The sequence below is a fragment of the Leptinotarsa decemlineata genome, unplaced genomic scaffold (assembly GCF_025532065.1).
Source record: "Leptinotarsa decemlineata unplaced genomic scaffold, Ldec_3_MD MMD2_tig00003308_RagTag_RagTag, whole genome shotgun sequence".
Lineage (NCBI taxonomy): Eukaryota > Metazoa > Arthropoda > Insecta > Coleoptera > Chrysomelidae > Leptinotarsa > Leptinotarsa decemlineata.
In genome coordinates this window covers 352,994-378,855 of record NW_027412586.1, presented here as the reverse complement: position 1 = coordinate 378,855, position 25,862 = coordinate 352,994, and the positions used below count along the sequence as shown (strand labels likewise).

Below are 25,862 nucleotides of genomic sequence, written 5' to 3'. Positions count from 1 at the left end.
TATGTTATATTCTCCTAGATACAATTTGGTTTGTCCATGAACTATTTACCTATTGTGATTCAGTGCCTCACATTCGGATAAAATATTACTAGCTATCTATGTTCCTATTGTTGAACACCTCTATGTTATTTAGGTGCCTTTCAATAAACAGTTTCTAGTGAGTAGCCTAGTTCTGAGCCAATCCCTCCTTTGTTTGAAGAAATCTTCAGTTCTCTTCTCGGACAGTCTCTCTATGAAGGTTTTCCCATGTTTGTTTCCGGAAGTGTTTTTCCCGTACTACCGTACTATCAATTTCTTTTATAGACTTAGTTCTTAATTTGGTTTCGTACCAAATATTTTGGTAGCCCCACAGCTGGTCCAGAGCCTATCTATATATGGAGTTGATGATCTGTGTTTGACACACTCATCATCTGAATCCCCTGGTTGGCTGTCCCTGTTCATCTTACACTGCCAGAACCACTGTGCATGCTTTTTTGGCGAGTGCATTGGCTTGGGATGTAGGGGTTGAGCAAACCGGCTATCGGATGCCCGTATCCAGCTCAGCTGGATACGGGAACGACATAATCACTTGTAGTTCTGTTATTCCCTAACTAAATGAAATCCTAACGATGGCTTAATCATAAAGTGTGTGTATCCGTGCCGAGAGGATGAATGACACTAAAGCTACTTGTCTCTATGGAACTTTCGAAATACCGGGCGCCCTCTCGTCGTAGCATAGCCTTGTTACGGTAATGCGGGGCTCTGCCGTGATTGACCTTCGTTCCCTAGCTACTCGTGGGACTTTTATGGACAGAGTAAATTTAATTTTTTTTTTGATGCTGAGTCTACAGAGGAGATGGATGTCGTGCTTACGATTCCTACTAACCTCCCTGTGAATTTAGATCAGGAGCGAGAGCTTCTTAACTCTCCAACACCTGATCCAATAACTGATCCCCAAAAAAAAGGTTTGATGGTGCAGCCAGAAAACTACTGAGTCGCCTCCTCAAGAGCGGGGTTCCTTATGAAACCGCGGCGTACGCAGAGTCTGTCTCAAATGGAGGAACAAATCCTCCATGAGTAGGTTAGCGAACGTTTGCGCTCAAGTATTGATTCACCAAAACCAGAGTGAAAAAGCCTTGTACGATTGAATATAAGGCATCGTCAGGTGTAGCTGACGTGCAAAAACCCTCATATGGAAAGGTTGTCGCGGGTATCAAGGTGGGAATCTTGCACCTTGACTATCCGACTACCTCATTAATGATGAAACAGTAGAGCATATACTTTGTGCCTGCCCCGCTGGGGACCGAATCAGGTTTTTAGAGTTCGGCAGAGCCGTACTCTTAACATCTGACCTGGTAGTGGTGGTGAATAGGTGTGAGCCACAATAAACCGAGCGGGTTGCAGTGGAGGGTCGAATAGACCCACCCACTTTGGACCTAACCTAACCTAACCACTGGTACCCAGTAAATAGTCAATCTGTTCCTGCTCGCCAGTTTCCTTAGTTCTTCACTGCATTCCCAGACCAATCTTGATATCACTTTTGGGTTCGTCAGTGCCCCAAGTGAAGCTTAGATGTCTGAAAACAATGCTATCCGTTTATTTCGTTGGAACCTCAAGTTAATGTTACTTGCGCATTTTGCAGACACTTCCGCCTGGAAGAATGATTTGTACTGACCAATAGGTAACTGAAATGAACATTTCTTCTCGCTTGGTAGCTCCCATCCCAATTTGGGTTTTCGAACCATCTATATACCAGGTGTTCTCAAGATGTCTGTTCATTCCCCATAATTCGGTGTCATGCGGCTTGAGAACTCGAGAACTTTTCCAATTCACTCTGGAATTTCGGTTCTACCTGATCACATGTGAGTCTATGAACTTTCCAGTCTGAAATGGTTCACCCTGTCTTAATCCAATATTGCAAGATGTGAAAAAGAACGATTCAAGAGTATCTTCAACATAGCTGTTGAAGTGGCCTTCATGGTTTCAGTATTAATGGACACGCTAGTCTTTGCGTGTTCTAACTAACTAACCAAGGTTAGTTTGTTAATAGCAGTCGTTTGTTTCATCCGAGGGAACAAAAATTCACACCCAGCTCAAAGTTGGTAGGATTGTTCAAAATACCATCATAAATGAAATCTAAAAAATCCTCATCGATCCGATATCTGGAAAAAATGTAACACCAGGTCAAAGGTCACAAAAACGGGGTTTTCGCGATTCTCAGCAAAATGGTAAGTTTCCTCATAAAATTAGTTGAGATAAACATTGTGGAGCAGATAATTATCTATAAAAATTGTCCAAATACTTTTTTCCTGAAAGCCACAGTTTCTGAGATAAAACCATTCAAAAAATTGGAAGAGCTATTTTCGTCATAATACTCCTATGCACCTTTGAGGTAGTGTACCTACTTAGCGCGTTTTTTAACGTGGTTCTCCAGGTAGACCTATTCCACGAATTTGTTGTGATTCTGTTCAATTTGAAATTTTTGAATAATAAAAGATATAAATATGTTCATTATACACGCTGACATTTTGGTGCCAGATTTACCGTCGTATGATTTTACGAAAAATATTAAAGCCGCAGAACAACGTCGTTGAACTCCAGTAACGTCTTCAGCTTCTGATATTTTATTTGATCAATCTATGACAGACTTTACTCCCACCTACACTCCCAACTGCTGAACGCAATTTCTTGCAACTTTAAAAGGGATGTAGTACTAAATGTGGTTGCAAAAAAATTTCTCTAGCACAGCGTTTCCCAAACTTTTTTGCCTGGGAACCCACCTTCATTGTGGAATTTTTTTCGCGACCCACATATTAAATAATATTATATATAATTATTATTCCCAATAATATTTTCATCATTGTTATCGTGAAAAATCACTATTAAGGAATACAACTCTAAAAGAAAATTGTAAAGATGATATAATTGAAGATGAAATACAGTACGAAAAATACTTTCAATTCAGAATCTTAAAACTAAACAATTACAAATAATGAAAAAATCAGACTTATATAATGTAACTTGTGGAGCTGCTGCTGCTTACGAATTACAAGAGATTATATATCTGGGTTGAAAGTTGAAAGCTTTAAACGCAGGTCACTTTCCACACAAAGCCTATTTATATATTTATTTTTTAAATATACCAAAGTGGAGAATGCCCTCTCACACAAATATGTGGTTAAAAACCCCATCAGCTCTTTTGAGGCTACGTTCGAAAGGACTGAATATTTTCCCCTAGCCTTTATCCAAAATGGGATAAACAATTCAAAATTATGAGGTGTCTTTAATCTGTTTCCGCGACCCATCCAAATTGCTCCCACCACCCACCAGTGGGTCGCGACTCATAGTTTGGAAACCACTGCTCTAGCATGTAAAAAATTATCAAGGCCGATCGTGCTCCAATGTTGGATCACCAACAGTTGGGGATTCGTTTGATTCCAACGAGACATTGAGGCAATTTACTTGCACCCAGGATGAAGAAGAAGAATAAGGAGAAAAAGAACAAGAAGAAGAACAAGAAGAAGCAGAAGTATTAGACAATGAATCAGTCAAATGAGTTTTCCAATTTTTTTAAATTTATACCGCTTTCGTCATTTTCAACTCTTGCCAATGTCTACCAACGAAACCACGGTAAAAAACGCGCATAGTACCTACACTGCCTCAAAGGTGTTGTGGAAACGTGTGCATATTAATAACGATTACAACTCCAGCAACTTTTTGAATTGTTATACCTCAGAAACGGTGGTTCTCAGAAACAAAATTATTTAGACAATATTTGTCTGAAGTGATTTTATGATAAAATTGACCGTTATCTTGAAAATCGCAAAAAAACCTATTTTTGTGACCTTTGACCCCGATGAGTATTTTATAGTTTTCAATTATGATAGTGTTTTGAAGAATCCTACCAATTATGAGCTGCGAATTTTTGTACCTTCACTTCTATTTTTATGTCTAATTTGATCGGATAATAAAAAGAAATGTACATATATCTATATATTAGGAATCACAAGTTAAAAGGTAAGACCTCGTTATTCCTTAGCTCGTACAAGTTACTCAACTTCTGAGAGCTGTCGTTCGTATGGGGCGACAGCTGATTAACGGAAAAACAGATTTTGAACAGATTATATACATACCGTTTCTTTAGCTAATCCCATTATTGCCATCTCAGAAACGGTAAGACCTACAAGGTCGGTTAAATTGGAGAAAAGTTTCCTTTTTTCGAAAATCTAGAATACTCCCTTTTCAGATCAAGAATATCAGTGGTTGTTTTTTGAAATATTGGCCAAAAACTAGAATATTACAATTTCGTTTTTTTGCTCTACCGCATCGATTTCGGATGATATGAATAATAGGCATAAACCAATTTGCAATGCAAAGTTCCGTTCATAGTTTCGTTCATTGATTTTCAGTATCAACTTGCTTGCTCTACCGCATCGATTTCGGATGATATGAATAATAGGCATAAACCAATTTGCAATGCAAAGTTCCGTTCATAGTTTCGTTCATTGATTTTCAGTATCAACTTCTTTTTTTAATGGCCTTTAGTTTTTTTATCGATTTTTGTAGCCACTCTAATGAAAAATTAAGTTATGTATTATTATACAATACATGTGTTTCTCGACGTTCTTTATTGAAGATAGGGTATTCGGCTCAACTTTTGGCAGTATTGACGTATTGAAAGAGATAATAAGGACGGTTTGCATAGCTATAAATTCACAAATGCTGGAAAATTGCCATAAAATACTATTGCAAGAGCAATATAAGGCAATTTTGAACATTTAATGAGATATCGTGAACGACGTAGATGGTTAGGAGTATTTTTACATTATTTTTTTCTATTTCTATTCTATGTTAAATGTCCTTCCGATATGTGGAGTTTATGTATAGATTTGAATTCTAGACCAAAAAAATATTGGTCCCTACTTTTTTGAGATAGCTCTGACCGGAAATTGTATGACTACACAGTGATGATGAGGAAAATGTCGATAAACACATGTAATGTAATACATATTTGAATTTGTAATATGGGTTGCTATAAAAATCGATGACAAAAACCAGAGGCATATATTCGAGAAACCAAAATTGATGCTGAAATCTAATGGACCAAACGCATTGCAAATGAGTTGATATCAGATTATAACAAATTAAGTGGTATTGAAAGTTCCTCTGCTTTTTTTATATCATTCGAAATTTGACAACTCTAGTTTTTGGCGAATATTGCAAAAACAACCACTGATATTCTAGATCTGAAAAAAGATTATTCTCGTGCGTGTGTGTGTGTGCGTAATACTTTAACATAATTAAGCGACCATCAATACGATTTACGAAAGCAAATATCTACAGGTAATGTATCACATATTTCTATAATAATGTAATCGAAATGAAGAGATTCGAAGCGTTGCTGTCGATATTTCCAAGGAATTGGACTTCCTGATGTGACATGAACTTTTACTTACTAAATGGTTATGGCTGTCCAGAAGGATTTCTGCTTATGGCTCTCAAACTTCCTCCAAAGATTATTTCATATAAAGTGTCATCGATAGTACCCTTTCGTACAAATCAGCAGAACATATTTTGACAAGAGATGTTGCATACGAGTGTATAATGAATTGGTAAACCGCAAAACTTTTGAAGACAGAACCCAAAGAAAATAAAAGAAAACTAAAAGAAACATCTTGTATAATGTTGAACCTGCAGTCTACTCTGTATATGCAAAAAACCTCATTCAATTTCAAAAGATTTTGAATTTGATATTGATGTATTTGTGTACGAGTTGAATCACTTTTCTAACAGGATTCGAGAAGAGGAACAGAGGAAGTTCCCGAAACGGAGAAGTTTTTCATTTGAAATCCATATTTTTTTGTTTTTTTAGTATATAAACAAAATTAATAATAAAAAGTGTCACTGACAAGTTGGATCAACATATCTGAATTTTATTCAAACTCAGTAACATTTTTCGCAAATTTAGTAATTTCCCCTTTACACTTGATTTATTCTAAAAAGTTTTTTTTTATTTCTGGAAAGTGATTGCTATGACTCAATTCAATAACAGATCGTTGTAATTAGTTCGTTTACAAATCGAACTTTTAGTTTTTCCATTCATTTAATTCAGTTTTAGTTCCAAGTTCGGAACTATAATTCTTTATTTTATCACTTTTCCTACTTCAGGTTCAAACTCAGTTATTTACACAATGAAAGTTCGAATCTTCAATATTTCATCTCAGATTGTATGATTTTATTTATAGTTTTCAGTTTCATAAAACAACGATATTTAAGAAGAAGTAACTTTTAGTTTACGCTTCTGTATCTGTATCTGTAGAGTAGGGGGGGTGAGTGTAAGCCCACGCACTTAGGCCACATGTGACCCATTGTACATCCTCCCAAGGAGTTGTCCTCCTAGGTCGTCGTCCATCCTGTCCTTTTCAGGAAGGTGGACAGGTCGCTGGGAGACATCTCCTTTATATCGGCAGGTGTAGGCCAAGACTCGCCGAACACACACTCTCTTATTGACGATAACTCCGGGCACTCGCACAGGACATGCCTGACAGTCTCATCTTCCTGTTCACACATCCTGCATAGAGGTGTGTCCACTAGCCCCATATTATGTAGGTGTTTCCTTAGCTGACAGTGGCCAGTCAGAAATCCTACTGTAAGGCGTAGATTTTTCCTGGTCATCGCCAGATATTTCTTCGGCGCTAGCTTCCCAGGGTCGCCCAAGGTGATCCTGGCAAGATTACATCCTTTGATTTCATCCCATCTCTTTAAAGATTGAGCATGGGTGTAACATTTGACTAGTTCCGCAATTGTCGAAGTCATCAGGCCGTGGGTGCCACTTGGTCCTAAAATTCTTAGTCCAGCCGCTTCCTTGGCTAAAGAGTCGGCAATGCGATTACCTTTACTCCTTTCGTGCCCTTTAATCCACCTCAGGATAATGTTATTATCTACCGAGGCTTTGGCTAAATCTTGGTGGCACTCTAGTGCTAGCCCTGAAGTAACACGGTGTCTGTTCAAGGCTAATAGTGCTTGTCTGCTATCAGTGCAGATTGTTATGTTTTTGCCCGAAATTCTTTTCTTGGTTATTTCTTTTGTGGCGATTGAGATACCAGCCAGTTCTGTTTGGACCACGCTGGTATTTGATCTGGAGTACACTCCACATCCTGAACCTTCTTTGGTTTTTGAGCCATCTGTATAAATCCGTATTGCATTTGTAGTTTACGCTTAAGGAAGCTATTGTATAGCGAAACACGTGTCTCGGTTTTTGTAAAAACCTTTATGGTGAAAATAAACTGTATTAATTAGTTTCAATATGGATTTTCATCAAGTATCAGTCAGTTGTATTCAATTATTCAGGAGTCTGGTGAAATTATGTTCACTAAAATAAATGTTTTTCATTCAAATCCCTGTACATTTTGAATTTATAAACTGCTCCGAGCAATGTAGGTTGTCAATAAACTAGTTGTTGAGTTCACGCTATATAAACGAGTAGTTCGGGTATATAAATCAAAGATTTTGACATGGATATAAATAAAAACAACTTGTCAGGTGAATGCGAATGGTGTTAAGCAAGCGTCATTGGATGATGTAACAATGTGCCTTTGTTTAAATTTATTTAACCCAATTCGATGGTGAAAAACTATTACTTGTACTTTATACTGCAAATGACTAACAAAATATATTCCTTGAGATATCTTCCATACACATGGTAATATTTTCAAGAAGAACTGAAAAGAGATGAAAACCAATAAGGTGTATGAACATTTAGTTTTTTATTTTGTTTTCATTATTTATTCCTTACAAAAGTAACAGACGAACGGATTGAAACAAATACATTTGCAGCTTTTTGGTAGATTAACACTGCTGGTCATAATATGATTTGTAGATTTTGTATACTGTTGTAAGCGAATACTGCCATAATAACATTTGCAACATTTCAGCAGAAAATTGATAGTAAATATAATACAACTGTCTTGAAAAGTTCACTTCTAATCGAGCTGAGAAATAGTTGTTGGGTTTGAGTCCGGATTTTGTACTATTTAAGTTGTTGGGTTGTTTCAGAACTTCTAGGATTTCGAAATTCTATGTATTGCCTCTTTGCATGAAGCAACAAAATATATTTCTAGAAGCATCCAATGGAATACAGTAGAGGTAGATTATTCCATTTGTAGCACAATTTTTTACTGATCTATGTGTCCCAATCCACTCATTAGAAAAGCCATATCCAAATATTCCTTGACAATTCTATTGTTATGTGGAGGTGCATCATCTTGATAGAATCGAATATTCTACCGTGTTGCTGTTGGAATTCCTTCCAATAACATATTATGTTATCGAGTCTGTAGAAAATTCAAATATCTATCCCGGCCGTCGAGGTTCTCTGTTATGTGCCTAAAGTGAATTTACATGCGACCAGTAATGGTTAGTATGTATCATACCGTTGATGTCAAAACAACTTCTGTCATTCGTATGAATATTTTTTAATATATTCCTGTTTTCATCGTTAAGGTCGAAACATTTTTTGTCACAAATTCTAATTGTCTCTCAGGGTCCTCTGATTCCAATTTGTGGGTGAGTTTTGCTATATAAGGATTAAATTTATCAATATTCTACTGTAGAAAAACCTACGCTGTATTGTAATCAGTAGTGATGGTCTTTTCACTTTCACGCTTACAATCATCTGACATTCAGTACCAAATAGTACTAAGTGTTGAATTGACTACTCAGAGAACTTATCAAATTCCTGTTGATTTTCGAGTTCTCTTTTCAGTACTGCTGAAATCAGCATGAAAACAAAAATCTGGTTTAGCTGTCTTTTTCGAATTCATATGAATATTCAATATTCCTTTAACTTTATCACTCTAGCACTAGATGAATGATAACAAACACAAACTGTAACCATATTAAAAAGTTTTGCACTATTTCTGCAAAAGTTTACAATGAAATGAAAAATGAAAATTGATGTTTTCTAGGATCAGTGATGAAAAACATGAGTTTAGATGGAGTTGGCTAGTATTTGATACAATACGATGATTTTAGATTTTTAATCCAAACGACCCTAATGAAAACATCGTCTAGGTCATTTGAGATTTTTTTGATCGGAACTGAATGGGTACTTTGAAAATGCGAAAAAATTGACCAGTGAAGTAAAAATTGAGCATACATGGAATCAGATACCTCTACTGTACACCACTGGATGCTGATAAAAACTTGATATTGCTTTGAAAAAGTAGGGTTTTATGCAACGAATCAACATGAAAACTGATCAAAGTTCCAGAACTTCTGAAGTGAAAACAATTTTATTTTTGGATTTCAGTACCATATATATTGAAAGTGGAGTATTTTCTAAAAAGTGTTACACGAAAAATATTGAAGAATCCGTTTTCATCAAAACGTGGTTTGTATTTTCCCAAATATATTTCCTGGGATCCTGAGTATTTTTCAAACGGCTCGCTTCACGAAAAAATTCAATGAATCAGAATTATTTTAACTTAAATTACCTATCCAATCCATAATATATGAAAGTTATTACTACCGAATTTTTTTTCTTATCACAGTACCATCATTCATATAGAAAAATTGAATTGACTTTCATTTCATGTTACAGTTATCATTTCTGTTAACACTAAGGTTTATAGAATTGAAATATGTTCTCTAGTTTCAGCTATATTCCGTGTGGGAGTTTGAGGACTTACTCAGTTTATAACTGAGCCAACCAGGATTCCTGACCGTGATGTAGAATATACTAGTCTTCTGAGTCTCTACCTAACAACCAATCCAGAAGTTTACATAGTCACCATGAGATACCTATTGTGATCTTCTGACCACAAACTCATTTCTCTGTTGGATTTAGAGATCTGCTGATTGGAGGAATCTTCAAAACCATTTCCAAAATTTCCCCTGGCTAGATGTTACTATCAGCTCCAATGATCCATTGAAATCACTTCTGAATACACGGAAGTTATTCTATCAGCCACGGATGCATATATTATTTTTTCAAAGAAAGGTACTTCTAACGGCAAACCTTGGTTCAACAAAAATTGCGTGTGAGCTGTCGCCTCCAAAAATGTCGCCTACTGGCAGTGGTGCAAAAATCCCAGTGCCGAAAACCGAACTAGATTTGTTGATGCTTGCAACAGCTGCAAACTTAGAATAAATGTAAGCAAATAACTTCACAATCAGGGAATTAGGGATAAACTACTTGTCAATCCCAAAGGGTCTGAACGTCCCACACCACAGTCGATTTTCTGGGAAAGACATCACCCACTACTCCCACACTAAAAGCCACAATGCCGGAAATTACTTTTCGATAACGTCTAGTCAGGCGAATTCTGAAACAAGCTCAATATCAACAAGGCGTCTGGTCCTGTTGAAGTGCCCGTCATCGTACTTAAAATAGCGCAAATCAACTCAAACTAGTATTTTTCAGACTTTTCAACCTGTCATACAAGGAAGGGGTTTTTCCTTATTGTGGGAAGATTGCTCGCGGTCAGCCTATTCCTAAAAAGGGTATTAAAAATCATGGAGGAAGCCGTAAACTTCCATATCTTTGAATATTTGGAAGGTTTTAACATCTTGAGCAATCATCAAGATGTCTTTCGGAAACAAAGATCAACAGGCGACCATCAATCATATGTTACCCATATTTGGAATAACGCAATCGAGGAACATGGAGAATCAAGAGCTGTTGCGCTTGATATTTCTAAGGCATTTAATCGTGTGTGACATGGCGGTTTGCTGGCCAAACATCAGATTCCTGAAAGAACGTTCCCTGCAAGTGGCCGTCAATGATTATCTCTCAAATACCCATCAACGCAGGTGTACCAGGGATCCTTATAGTCTCCAACATTTTTTAATTGCATATCAACGACTTTTGAAAAAATAACAAGAATCCAATATATTGCGTTGCTGAAGGTAGCACACTTGTCTCGTAATTCATTTGGATTCCAGGATATCGGCTGCGGATGCACATCTTCATCGGCAGCAGGAGGTTGTGAATCTTAATGAATTTAGAAGTTATTTCGAAATGGGGTGAAAGTAGCCAGGTTCGATTCAATGCCACAAAAACCCAGGCATCGGTTTTCTTCAACAAGATAAATGTCTCCGTACCGGATATAATAATGTCAGGATGGAAAATTCAGCTTTCTGTTTCGATAAGTTTGTTAGGGGTTAATATGTCTTGGCACAATAATGTTGCTGGAATTGCAAAGGCTGATTCCCAAAAGATTGGAATACTGTTCCGAACTAGAAAACTGTACACACCTCAGAAACTTTTGATGCTTTATAAAGCTCAGATCAGACCTTCTTTAGGGTATTGTTCTCAAATATGGAGCTCCGCCCCTAAGGATACGCTGAAGCTGCTGGATTCCATCCAAAAAAAAACCATCCGCCTGATTGGAGACGCGAATATCACTTGCAACCTTGACAGTCTAGAACGTCGAAAAAAAGTTGAATATTTGTCTCTCTTCTATAGATATTTTCACGAGAAATGTTCAAGTGACTTGGTGTATTTGATTCCATCAAGAGCGGTACATATCAGAAATACGCGACCTACTGTGGCTGCTCATTGTTTTGAGGTTCAACTCTGTACACCTCGAACTTTACTGTTCAAGAACTCTTTCATTTGGAGAACTGCGTTTATGTGGAATAAACTTCCTGAGAACGTTTTTTAAAATGGATTTAATCTCCAGCGATTCAAATTCGATGTGAATCGCACAGGCACTGCTCTTAAGAAATTTCCTGTAGTGCTTGTGTTTTTTCCAAAAAAAGTGAGATGCCTTGTATACACTATGTATCCATGAGGAGAAATGCCATTATTGATTTAAGGAAAAAAATATTCTTCAAAAAAAGTCTGCAAGAACTGAAATCTGAAATGTAACCATGTCAAAGAATTTCAATTTTGCTCAAAATATATTGAATTATCTTTATTTCTAGCAATATCAAAAATTATTCCTGAAGAAAATTGATCATAGCTAAAATTAATTTTAAATATGCAATTGCATTGATTTACAATATCAATGAAAATTAACTGTTATCATTAACATGTAGAAATATTGAGAAAAGGAAAAGTTATTTTTGGTATCAACCAAAATTAATAAGTAAAAATATTGAAAGAAAATAACCAAATCTGATTTTTCATTGTGAATTGAAGCAGTTTGCATACTTGAACATAATTTTCAGTTGTGATCCACCTTTTTCAATAACAATATTAATTAAATCGAAAGGGTAATATTTTAGGAGTGATTGATTATTGGTAAAGAAAGTTTTTGGCTTTCTACTATTCCATCTTGATACAAAAAAATGTGGGAATCATCCAGTTTGTGTCTGAAAGTTATTTCTTTGTATGATCTACACATCTAGGTGTAGAGTTATTTCTTTTGAAATATTTATTATTGCCAAAAATAAAGATAATTTACTTTTGAGGTACAAAATTTATATTCATTGACAAACCTTGTATAAGACTAAGAAAATTTAATGAGTAATACATTTCATTGAAATTGGAAGGGTTAGATTTTTAGGAGTGACTAATTTTTGGGAAAGAAAAATTTTGGCTTTCTACTACTCCATCTTGTAAAAAAAATGTGGGAAACTTCCAAAGAAAGGAAGGAAGTAATCAATTTTAAAATGAGTAACTCTATACATGAATATGTAGATCAGGCAAAGAAGTAACTTTCAGACAAACTGGAAGGAAAGGTCCTCCTGAAACAGCTACTTTCATTTACTTATGATGCACTGCTACTTTCGTATAATTCAATGTTTATTGTGTGTATTGGAAACAAATACTTTTACATGAACACCGAATTATAATACAGAAGACACTATTCTCTAGTCAGTTTGTATTCCAAACATTCGTTCCGGAATAAATTCAGATATCATTCACAGGAGTTCTACACTAAATGAATGGTAAAAGTTTGCTCTTACATAGAAAACTGTCATCTTCATTGATACACATCGATGTTTCGCCGTAAGACACTTGCCTTAGGCTTTTCAGTGCCAATCTGGATAAAATTATAAGAAAAAACACACAATTCATTTATGAATTACGATATTTTATATCATGGAATGAGTTTGATCTACTTATGTCGTCGATGACATCGTAATGACATTCATTCATCTATTTGATTACTTTCTTCCTTTTTTGGAAGATTCCCACATTTTTTTGTAACAAGATGGAGTAGTAGAAAGCCAAAAATTTATTTCAAGTTTTGTTTCTTGCAGAACTTTTTATGGATAATAACTTTTTTTTTCTGAAACTAACGATAACAAAGTTTTTCATATGGTTCCAACTCATATCTCAAGACAAATCATTATTGTCAAAAAATCCTTTACCGATTCACAATTTCAAAAATGTAATAAAAATGAAGAAAATATTTTGTCTATATACTTTTTGTTTCGAAATACATATTTTAAAATTTAATTATCCATACCATCAGAAATTATGATTTGACAAACCTTGATAATTTTATAATGCCATGGTGTCAGAATTTTTGCCCCTCTCCCTTATAGCTTTCTGCCTTCTTATTTTATTCATGACTACAAATTATCATTAAAATAGTTTAATTTTAAATTTTTTCAAGATGTCTGGAATTGAAATTTTAACATATGTAGATGAATTAGTTCCATGGTAGATATTGAATATGTTTTTGGTTCATATCCTAACCATTGGCGCAACATGATTCGCTTATCGATTATATTCGATTTTTCCTTTTCCTCAAATTTGGTTCCTTTCATAATTTCGAAAGTTTTCAGTTTTTCTATCAACATAGAATTTTATGAAAATCACTTTTTCCCATTCAGTATGTACTCAAACATTCGTTGTGGAATGGAATCACATATCATTTATAATTCTTATCACCACATCACCACCTTTCTGGATGAAATAGAAAAACATATCTTATTCTGAAAATTCGAAGTTCGCCAATAAGAATAAGCGAAATTTTATATCGTAACTCTTTCATATAATATGATATCATGTAGCGTTCCTGGTTCCATTCCACAAGGAATGTTTGGAGTACAAACTGAATAGGAAAGAGTGATTTTTGTATAATTCGAAGTTAATATCAAAATAGTTGTTTCAAAAGTACTTTTTTTGTAATTCATTGCTTGCTTACGAGTATATGGAAGTAGTTGTTTCAAAGGGACCTTTTCTTTCAGTTTGTATCTGAAAGTGAAGAGAGTAGAGAGTTTAATTTTGAACTTAATTGTTTTTCCACCTTAGGAAGTTTCCTACTATTTTCATGTAAATATGGAGAAGTAGAAAGTAAACAGATTTATACACAAAAATTAATCTCTCGTATAAAGTATATTTCTTTCAAATTATTGAAATGTTTATATTTGAATCATCTGCTATAGAAGTAATCAAGATGAAATAGTTTTTTTTTTCAGCGAAGGGTAATGATAAAAAATAAATTTTCAATGATTTAGAATTGAACATATTCCCGTAAGTGAATCTGGTTATTTAACTGAGTGCACTAAGTAAAATTGTTCCTATCTAAAGCATGTGAACTAGATTTCAAAAAGACAAAGAATTCGTTTTTACTGTCGTTAATTTTTGTAAATAAACTGTGAGAGGATACATAATTTACTTGAAGTTGAAGCAATCATTACAACCAGTTGATGTAATATCTGTCCATATACGTGTGTATTATAAAGTTGCCTCATTCCAACCTAGTATTCGGCATTATTTAAAGATGCGTGTAGGTGTGTTAAGTACTTAAACAAGTATACTTTAGATATGGATCTGTGTACTGCACGGAGGATTCGGTCTATGGCAGGGAAGTGAAACACGAAAAAAACTTTTAAGTTACAGAGAAAAAAAGTAGTTTCTTCAGAGAATATGTATGTCTTGATAAGTATAATTTGAAACCTCTGGCGTAAAATGAATTCATTGAAAACACTGATCACTTACCTGCGGGATTTACGAAATGAAATGTGAGAATTCCTACAAGGAGCATGTTTCACATATTCGGTTTCATAGACCATACCATACCATACCAACATGCCATAGAGAACTGTCACAGAGTGAGGCATATTTGAACAACAAGGTTTTAGATGCCTGTAAAAGTTTGGAAATCGAAAAATGTGGAATGAGATCTATAAATGGTAAATCTATCACAGGTAGAAAGTAGTATCAGTCAAGTAGTGGATAACATTAGGAACAATAACAAAATATTAGGAATTAATTCAATGACCCTCATTATGTAAAGTAATTATTTGTCTAGATGCATATGAAAATCTTAACAGAAGAATTGACTCACATCTACTGATGATGCTAAATTGGTTAGCAAAACGAGCGTCGAAAGCCAGCATTTTTGTTCTGGTGAGAAAAAAGTATTCTCAATAGAATATGTATGTTAATATAGTTATTTATGTATCAAGGGAATTAGGAGGGCCTTAATTACCGATGGCAAAGTTTGCGTCCCGAGGGCCTCTGGCCCGAGGGACAGCAATTGCCTGAGGTTATTAAGGCTCATTAATTCCCGTGGTACATAGATAATTTTATTTCTGACCGATTTCAATAAAATTTTGTTCATTTTTAAAACGGAAAAATGTACCAATTCATTACCTTCCCGGTATATTTGAATCAGGTACCGTTGATTATAGTAGAGTTTTCTTGTTGCTAGGTTGTTGCTATGTTACTTGTTTATAAACAGAACTTTGTTATCAAGCTGTGTTTGCGGTGAAAACGTGTTTTCTACCCGAAATATAATGGAGGATATTTTGAAAACAGCTGAACAAGCAAGAGAATCATTAATTCCATCGAAAAGTGAAGCCGTATACCAAAAAGAATACAAGATATATCTGGACTGGCTGACACGGAAAAATGTTATGCCAAAAGATGTCACTGAAACTGTATTTCTGGCATATTTTCAAGAACTGGTAAGGAATTTTCTATGTTTTTCGGTAGATTTGGTAGTAATTGTGTTTATTCGTTTCAGTCAGAAACGTATAGTCCGAATTCTTTATGGACTAAATGGTCAATGCTAAAATCGATGGTGACTATACATGAGAAACGAGATATCACCAAGTTCAATGAACTACAGGTTTTTTTGAAACGGAAGAGTAAGAGTTATAAGCCGAAAAAGTCTGCTGTTTTATCTCCTAAAGATGTTATCAGATTCCTAAAGGACGCTCCTAATGATATTCATTTATTGCATAAGGTAATTTTTTTCTTATTTTCCTTTTTGTGTGTATTTATTTCCTTTTTTTTTGTTATAGATTGTTTTGATTATGGGTTATTTTGGAGGATGCAGAAGTCAGGAACTTTTGAATATGAAGATATCGGATATAGAGGACCGGGATTCCGTTATGGTAGTGAACGTACCGGAAAGTAAAACTGGTGTATCGAAGAAATTTACAGTTGTGGATGAAAAAGAGTTCTCCGCTTTGCCTTTATTAAGAATTTATATGTCTTTGCGTCCTAAAGGTATTGAACGATTTTTTTTTGAGCTTCCGACAAAATAAATGTACATCTCAGCCAATTGGAAAAAACATGTTTGGGAAAATCCCCAGCAAAATCGCAATGTATTTAGGATTGCCAAACTCATCTTCCTATACGGGACATTGCCTTCGTCGCACTTCTGCTACTGCTCTAGCCAATGCAGGAGCAACTATGACTAACTTAAAAAGACACGGAGGTTGGAAAAGTTCCACGGTGGCGGAGGGGTATTTGGAGGATAGCATCGAATTGAGAAATAAAACGGCGCGTATGTTGTCTACTTTGTCATCAGAAGAGGCAGGTACCTCGACTGTAGTGAACAGAAGCTCCAGCCATACAAAAGAAGAAATTGTTTCCAGTGGCGGAAGATATTTTCAGGGAACATTTCAAAATTGTACATTTATTATTTGTAATGACGTGAATAAATAAAATATGGTTCAGTTTTCATTTCTATTTATTTTTACTTGTGAAAGGTAGAGGGAATTATAAAATCTATAATGTCCCAAGGGAGTTATGACCCTCTTTATTGATAGCGTAACTATGACGATATAAGCTTATAATATCCCGGTCAGAAATAAATTGAATTAACTAGCCTCATATTATATTGTCAGAACAAAATGTCATTCTTGGACATGGAATTGTAACAAAATGAGATTAATTATGTTTTGTGGATGATTATTTGAAATAAGCTGATACGGCTGATACGAAAGCAAATCATCGTTTCAAATGGAACCGATGATTTGCTTTCGATGACCAAATATATTCGGGACAGGTTAAATATAAAAATATGTCCTTCTATAGTATGCTGTGTAGAAAATTCATGTGAATATCTGATGAAGAAAATATTATTTTCATATGACCCAATACCTATCATATGGTAGTCATGGCATTAGTTATTTTAGATAAATCCTTTATTTTCTTCAATATCCGAAATGTAGCCTTCATATGTTTCTTGTTCGCTATACTTAAATGAAGAAGTGAAATCTAGTGAATGGTACCACGAATACTGGTTGATATTTGTTCAAATTTGTTACCTATTGAATTATTGATGTAATGCAGATTTTCAATAATGGGGAGATTAGATCAGAACAGAGGAAAAAATAGAATCGTCATGAATCGTTGAAACCCTCTAATGAAATTGCTCTTAGTGGTTTATCATCAACAATTTGTGGTTCATTGAAATTAAGAATTATTCATTTACTATCATCATTCTACGCTCATATTAATTTACAATGGTTTTACTAAAACTGTTTGAGTTCTTTTACAACTTTGAATTTTACTTGAATGTTAAATTACAGAAATCAACCAAAATTATGGTTTCAGGTATATTTCTCGAGTAACAGTGACTTTCTTCAAAAGAATGGGGTAAAAATCACACTATTTTTTTCGATAAATTGAGGGGAGCATTATTGAACATGTGATAGATACGATAGATTATGTTGTACACAATACAACAAAAAATGTGATTATTCTAATTTATGGGGGAAGTGAAAGACGCACAAGAAAAACGGAAAAACATATTTGGAAAATAGGCATATTTTATAATTTAAAAAAAATCTGTTTAAAATCTGTTTTTCCGTTAACCAGCTGTCGCTTCCCTACGAACGACAACCCTCAGAAGTTGAAACTTGTGCGAGCTAAGGATTAACGAGGTCTTACCTTTCAACGTGTGATTCCTAATATGGCGAATTCACTGAAACTGGTTTCATTATTAACAAAAAAGAACTGATGAGGCAGCTTATATAAAAGTATAAATACATTCCGCACACATAACATACTACTTCTTCAGTAACGTTTTGCCAATCTGTATCGAAGAATTGAACTTTGTTACAGTTTAGAGGATTTTATTAATCACGAGCGAATTAATTTACAAACTATTTGTTTTGGTGATGAGTATATGTTTTTCTTCGAACACGAACTCCACAGCAAGTTAATGTTTGTGATGAAAGTTCTTGGAAATGAGGTTACTACACATATATTTGTTGAATTAAAACCTAACTGGTTAGATCTTCTAATTATTTCTTGACGAGGTATTCCATTCATTATTTGGTAAATCAAGTTATATTGAAAAAAAAATGAATTTTTTTCCACTTCTGTGGGGCTTTTTTGCTTTTGCATGTTTCGTTTTTGATTGTTTCCCCTCCTGACACAGATTCAACATTTGCTGTTCAAGAATTTGGTGCAGGACAGATTTATAAGACATTCTTGAAAAGGTGGTCTCTGGCTGTGCCACTTAGCTCCCAAATTTGTTAACTTGACCAAGAGTTGGAGAACTAAAAAGCTCGTGTTCTTGATCCGATGTCAAAGGGATGGCAGTTGGCGGGTCGTTCAGTGGCCGATATATCAAATGTTCTGTTAGTGATACTGAGTGAGTTCAGAATCATAAAACATTTCGGGTCAGACACCTGCAATGTAGGATGCGACCTTTATTCAAGGGGACTCTTATCTTCACAGGTGACACCTCATTCGGTAGGGGTTTTCTAACGCTTTCCGCTGCAGGGCGGTTCTGCAGCACTAGTTTGATCTTAAAAAGTAAAAATCACCTGAAGCATTTAAAATAGAATGTATTTCGTTCAAAGTGAGTGGGTCTATTCGACTCTCCACCGCAACCTAATTGGCAGGTACAGGATACGATACGACTCTATCAGAAATGGTTGTCACTTCTGGTACAAATTGTGGAAGTTTCACATTTTGTCTCAGTAGTAATCACAACATTTTCGTATATTCTCGGCCCTCTAATGGATCGTTATGTTCAAAACAAGCACTTTTTCAATTAGCAGAAATGCTATGCTCTTTTAGATGCACGTTTCATCATCCAATTTGGCGTCTTCAAGAGATGATTTTGCCGATATATATATTAAAAAAATGTAATTCATAACCTTACCAAAAAGTTAAAGTTCTGCCACTGCCGGAAAATGCGGCGAACAATGCAATCATAATATTATATTTATGTCTCTTGGCCATCCCAAGGTTTTTGTTAGCTTCAGAAGTGGGAAGAAATTAGATCGCGGAACTTCAATTCTAAAATTGCATCGGAAGATTATAGTCTATTTCAAAAGAGTGTAGAGTAATAAATCATGGAGTGTCATAAAATTTGCCTGAATTTCGTTGTCGTCCATGGGCGTAGGCAAATCTTAGGATTATTAAACTTAATAATTAAAGTAAATTAAAAATTACAGACATAGATAATAATAAAAGGCCATTTTTGGGAAGTAATTTGGTCTAAAACTAAGTACCTACATGTATTTAGGTAAGTAAAATTTCTTAAAAAAAGATTAAGATTAATTTTAGTGGTTCTTGTAAACTTATTTAATATGCAATTTGGGTTCATATACTTGAGCATGATTTCTCAAAAAAGGGTTAACACTTAGTTCCGAGGTGCCATGTCATTATAATAATCCCTTTTTGACCCTGCCCACCAATCATGCAATACCTATTAAACCCAGGTAATTAAGAAAAAGGGTTTAAATATATTGTAATGGTGTCTTAAACATTCGAGTTATAATAGTAATTGTTACTACACCAATTAAACGTACAGTGATATTGTGATATAGAAATAGTGAAAAAGTTATAAAATGGGGACATTTACTCCAAAGAAAAGAAGTGTAAAAAATTATCCGCTATCTGTTTGCGAAAAAGTTATAATTTTAAATGTATATGATTGCATAAAACACGATCACCCTAGTTTGTCTGTGCAAGAAAGTGTTGAGCGATGTGCCCGAATGACTGGAATTGGACAGTCCACGATTTTTAAATTATTGCGAGAAAGAAAGATATCAGGCCAGGTAAGTCCATGTAAGAGAAAATCAGGAAGACCAATAAAAATCTTAGATGAAGACACCAAATGTGACATTCGAAGAAAAGTTCATTCGTTTTATTTTAAAAAGGAAATACCCACTCTTGAAAAAATATTTATCGAGATAAGCCAAGATAACGATATTCCTTTGATATCCAGAAAACTTTTATGGAAAACTTTAAAAAGTATGAATTTTGCCTGGGAAAAGCACAATCGAAAGGCACTATTACTGGAAAGTGATGAAATTGTTTGCTGGAGACGAAAATATTTGACAACTATAAAGCAGTACCGCAGAGAGCAAAAGAAAATTTTTTATCTTGATGAGACGTGGATAAACGAAGGTTATATAGTCAAAAAAATGTGGCAAGATAAAAATATAACAAGTTCTCGCCAAGCTTTCATAGAAGGCCTTTCGACGGGTATTAAAGTGCCTTCGGGAAAAGGGAAGAGGCTTATAATTGCTCACATTGGAAGCGAAGACGGATTTTTAAAAGAAGGTTTGTTAAGCTTTGAGTCGTGCCGGACGGGAGATTATCATGAGGACATGAATTCGGATGTCTTCGAAGACTACTTCGGGAAAATGTTAAAATTTCTTTCAGCTGATTCGGTCGTGGTTATGGATAATGCAAGCTACCATTCAAGGCGCTTAGAGAAGGTACCAACTTCAGCTTGGAGAAAGCAAGAAATTATTAACTGGCTGTCAAATAAAGGTATTCAGTTTGAGACGAATTCAGTAAAGAAGGAACTACTAGCCATAGTAAAACAACATAAATCTCGCTTCATGAAATATGCCGTAGAAGATGTAGCAGAAAAGTATAAAGTAACTGTGCTGCGCCTACCGCCATATCATTGCGAATTAAATCCTATAGAACTTATATGGGCACAAGTTAAAGGATATGTTGCAAGGCACAATACCACATTTAAAATGAAAGATGTCAAGGTATTGTTTGATCAAGCCATTATGGAAATCACATCAGAAAACTGGCAAAAAGCAATCCAGCATGTTTTAAAAGAGGAAGATAAAATGTGGGAACTGGACAACTTGGTCGATCAGGTGGTTGACCCTATAATTATAACACCAGGGGATGATGACAGTTCTTCGGATGAAGACTATACTGATGTAGAATAATTTAATTGAATTGTAAATATACTGTAGCGGGATAAGCAATCTGGACAGAGACCAGTGTATCAGTGACAGTGACACTTTTGCTTAGGTTAGGGTTTAGAATTAAAGGTAGTCTGAATAATTATTTTCTCGGAAGGTTCTCGAAAATTGTACCTAGTAATCTCTAGAACATTCAATTAGGGTATAAATAGAGTGTTGTTAAACGTTAAGGGAAGTTCACAGTTTTAGTATTGTTCAAGTGTCAAATTGTAATAACGTATCCAGTAAAGTTCTTGTCGTTTTTGTGAATAAGTTGATTTAAAGTCTCCACAAGTGTTTCAATACGTAAAGTTCGTTCGTGTGTGTTTGTGAGTATTTCCCGATTTCGGTTCGTATATATTTTATTGTTACATTTTATATTTTTTTAATAACACTGTTCTGCTGTATTAAATTTTTATTTCCTTTAATATAATTTTTATGAATGCATATTCTTTTGGCAATTATCCCACTAGCGCGCCTCTGGCTCAGTATTTATCCGTCGATAACAATGGACAAATCCCTTAAAACAGGGTGATACCTACCTGCTCTTTATGAAACGACATAATTTTGCAATGCGGACTAGGGAAGTGACAGAATTTATTGACGGATCACCCTGTAGCGCTTTTGAATACTTAATGAGATTTTATTACTCTACACTCTTTTGAAATAGACTATAGACTTGAAATGAAGGACAAACGGATAACCGAGAGAAAAAATAAGTCATTATGAAAACTGAATAAACTATTTAATTTTTATTTTTCAGAACTAACTTTCAATATACTTCAGTGATCAATAATTGTAGGTAGATTAGATCAAGGTGAAGCTTATCATAGATGCAATTAGGAGAAATAAAGTACATTGTGATAAGGGATACGAAGGGTTCATGCAGGAGTGCTGATGGCTGTCTATCTTCAGTTTGGAGTTTTCGAAACCAACCTTCTTATATTTTGCAAAATATTTCTCAGAATCAGAATGAAAACCTATAAAAAAGCGAAGTCAAGTCATAATTTGGAAACTTATGTGTGCACACCATTCGTCCGATGGAACTTGGTACAATCGGGAAATAGTTCCAAGTCAATCCTTCGCCTATGTTTTTATAGCATCGTTGAATTGAAAATATTATCACCACTGTGGAAATTTGTTCATAGTTTTACGCGGTATTAACTTTCGTGGATAGGCGATATCTCAAGTCGCGCTTAATATTTCGATATGAATGACACCTTCAGAAATTCACGTCATTTTCAGCAAAAAAACAAAACACAACTTTATTCCCGCGCCTACGAAAATACAAATGTGAAAAAACAAGTATCGTGAAAAAGTAACCTCATAAAATATCTGAATTACGCTAAATCACATCTACACGGTATAAACTTTCATGTACAACTAAATATCTGGAAATGGCGGTACTCTGAAGAAAATAAATTACTTTGCACACTCATCTCCTGATTTGTTGGGTTGTGGCACTCAATTTCGAAAAAATGAGGGTGACGATATTATATTTTATTTGTCTGATTTCCGCGTTATGTGGGTAGATTTTAATTTTTCCGAGGAAGCCGATATCAAATATTTCATAAATTTGTCAAAATATGTCATACATCTCTCGTATGAAGCATTTTCGCGACAACAGGTTGTTTTCTTGTGCATTTGAGTCTGAGACAAGACGTTCTGGGAAAGGGGAAGAATCACTGGATCCAAACAAGAGCAGATGAGGCGGTAAAATTGATAGACGCCATCCGTTCCGGACGTCACTTCGAATCAGGAGGGACCTGATTCCGAAGGGACTGGTCCGTGAATCGGATGACACTTCCTCAAGTTCAAAATAACTCCATTCGGCGTATCGATTTCACAACATGCAGAAAACAGTTTTCTCCCATCTTCACATGATATTAGTTGGTATTGGTATCGTACAGTAATGACAACCTCCTAGGTGAATTTATGTGTACTAATTAGTTATCAAGTCCCAATCACTGACGGCAAAAAACGGCGATGTGTATAATTCTGCCAAGCAACTCCGATTTGATAAAAAAATTGAATTTGGGCCCTACTCATCCACTACTCCATGACTGATCCTGAAAAAAGAGTTGCTTTCACCTGTGGTGGCTACCACCCCTTCTCGGGTTGAAAAATATTTCATTGAAAATAAGCCCGGGAATTCGCGGGTGAACGTGTCAATTTTGTAACTAATAACCCACCTATAGATAAAAATTAGCCCATTATTATTAGTGTCTGTGTGCCAAATACAAACTACTTCCCTATCTAATACCACGAGGGGCGTTTTATTATATCCGACAGGTGTCAGTGCAAAATTCTTCAATGAAGTTATCCCTGCATATGCTGTTGGCGATATAACTGCCGCAATAGATTTCCAATAATTGAAAATCTATTGCGGCAGTTGTATCGCCAATAGCATATGCACGAATAACTTCAGTGAAGAATCCTGCACTGACATCTATCGGATATAATCCAACGCCCACCGTGATATTAGCCAGGGAAGCAGTTGTTTTCTGATAGGTGTCAAACCATTAACCTACAGTGTAAGGAGATGAGACTGGCCTGAGCGAATTGTTCCTTATGTGACTTTATTCTGAAGTGTTTGAAAAAAGCATATTAGTTCGAGAAAAACTGAACTTCAGCCAGGCTATTCTGGGAATGTTTTTTGTGTTAACCGCATCGACAACTATGGTCATTGGTTATATTCTGGGTATGATATGTTAAAAACTTCCTTATCTAGGAAGTCCTGTCAGTCATGAAACATAACATCTTGAACTTGATACATTTTTATGATAAAAATATCGGGTGACAAGTAAGTACGATTTCAGGGTGGTCTCTCGATTTCTCCAAATAAATCACGAAATCTCCCTACAACAGTAATGTACTTACCTGCTTCATAATAAAACATAGTTGTGAACATAATTCTGTTTGAGTCAATTTTATCAAAAGTCATTATTATTAGTTAATTACTGAGGTATCCTGTTTCGCTGAGAGAGTTGATATGAGAGTGTGTGATACTTAGAAAAAAGGATATACCCCTCAACTCTGGAGTTGAAAAGCTCTCGCTCCTGAACTAAATTTACAGGGAGGTCAGTTGGAGTCGTGAACTCGACATCCATCTCCTCTGTAGACTCGCTCCAGAACTAAATTTACAGGGATGTCAGTTGGAGTCGTAAACTCGACATCCCTCTCCTCTGTAGACTCGATCCTAAATTAAGTTTACAGGGAGGTCAGTTGGAGTCGTAAACTCGACATCCATGTCCTCTGTAGACTCGCTCCTGAATTGAATTTACAGGGAAGTCAGTTGGAGTCGTAAACTCGACATACATCTTCTCTGTAGACTCGCTCCTGAATCAGGTTTACAGGGAGGTCAGTTGGAGTCGTAAACTCGACATCCACGTCCTCTGTAGACTCGCTCCTGAATTGAATTTACAGGGAAGTCAGTTGGAGTCGTAAACTCGACATACATCTTCTCTGTAGACTCGCTCCTGATATAAGTTTACAGGGAGGTCAGTTGGAGTCGTAAACTCGACATCCATCTCCTTTGAACTGAACTAAATTTACAGGAAAGTCAGTTGGAGTCGTAAACTCGACGTCCATCTCCTCTGTAGACTCGCTCCTGAACTAAATTTACAGGGAGGTCAGTTGGAGTCGTAAACTCGACATCCATCTCCTCTGTAGACTTTGTCCTGAACTAAATTTACAGGAAAGTCAGTTGGAGTCGTAAATCGACATACATCTCCTCTGTTGACTCGCTCCTGAATTAAGTTTACAGGGAGGTCAGTTGGAGTCGTAAACTCGACATCCATGTCCTCTGCACACTCGCTCCTGAATTAAATTTACAGGGAAGTCAGTTGGAATCGTAAACTCGACATCCATCTCCTCTGCAGACTCGCTCCTGATATAAGTTTACAGGGAGATCAGTTGGAGTCGTAAACTCGACATCCATCTCCTCTGTAGACTCGCTCCTGATATAAGTTTACAGGGAGGTCAGTTGGAGTCGTAAGCTCGACATCCATCTCCTCTATAGACTGGCTCCTGAAATAAGTTTACAGGGAGGTCAGTTGGAGTCGTAAGCTCGACATCCATCTCCTCTATAGATTCAGCGTCAGAAAGAATTTTTAAGTTTACTCTGACCATAAAAGTCCCACCAGTAGCTAGGGAAATAAGGTCAATCACGGAAGAGCCCCGTATTACCATGACAAGGCGATGCTACAACGAGAGGGTGCCCGGTATCTCGAAGGTTCCGTAGAGACAGCTGATAGGATCAGTGTCATTCATCCTCTCGGCACGGATACACATACCTTAGGATTAAGCCTATACTAGCTTAAAGCCTGTACCATCTTCTAGACTGGTCGTTTCATTACAAAAACAATATCACGTATAAAACCTCCTTTAGGTAGTATCAACTATATAGCGAGAAAACAACCTTATCTTTTAACGGCTGGAATAGTGCCATTTTGATGATTAGGAAATATATTCGCTATAACCTGAAGTATTGTTTTAATGTTATAGTTTCA

At 35.7% G+C, this 25,862-nt stretch overlaps 1 protein-coding gene across 1 annotated transcript; it reads left to right on the top strand.

Annotated features, from left to right (window-relative positions):
- The first annotated feature begins 15,237 nt into the window (after window positions 1–15,237).
- Window positions 15,238–16,986, top strand: LOC141483315 (uncharacterized). The gene is made up of 3 exons (XM_074177820.1): window positions 15,238–15,852; window positions 15,912–16,133; window positions 16,192–16,986. The coding sequence occupies exons 1-3, from the start codon at window positions 15,682–15,684 to the stop codon at window positions 16,435–16,437; spliced, it is 639 nt and encodes a 212-aa protein (XP_074033921.1). The 5' UTR covers window positions 15,238–15,681; the 3' UTR covers window positions 16,438–16,986.
- Window positions 16,987–25,862: the final 8,876 nt, after the last annotated feature.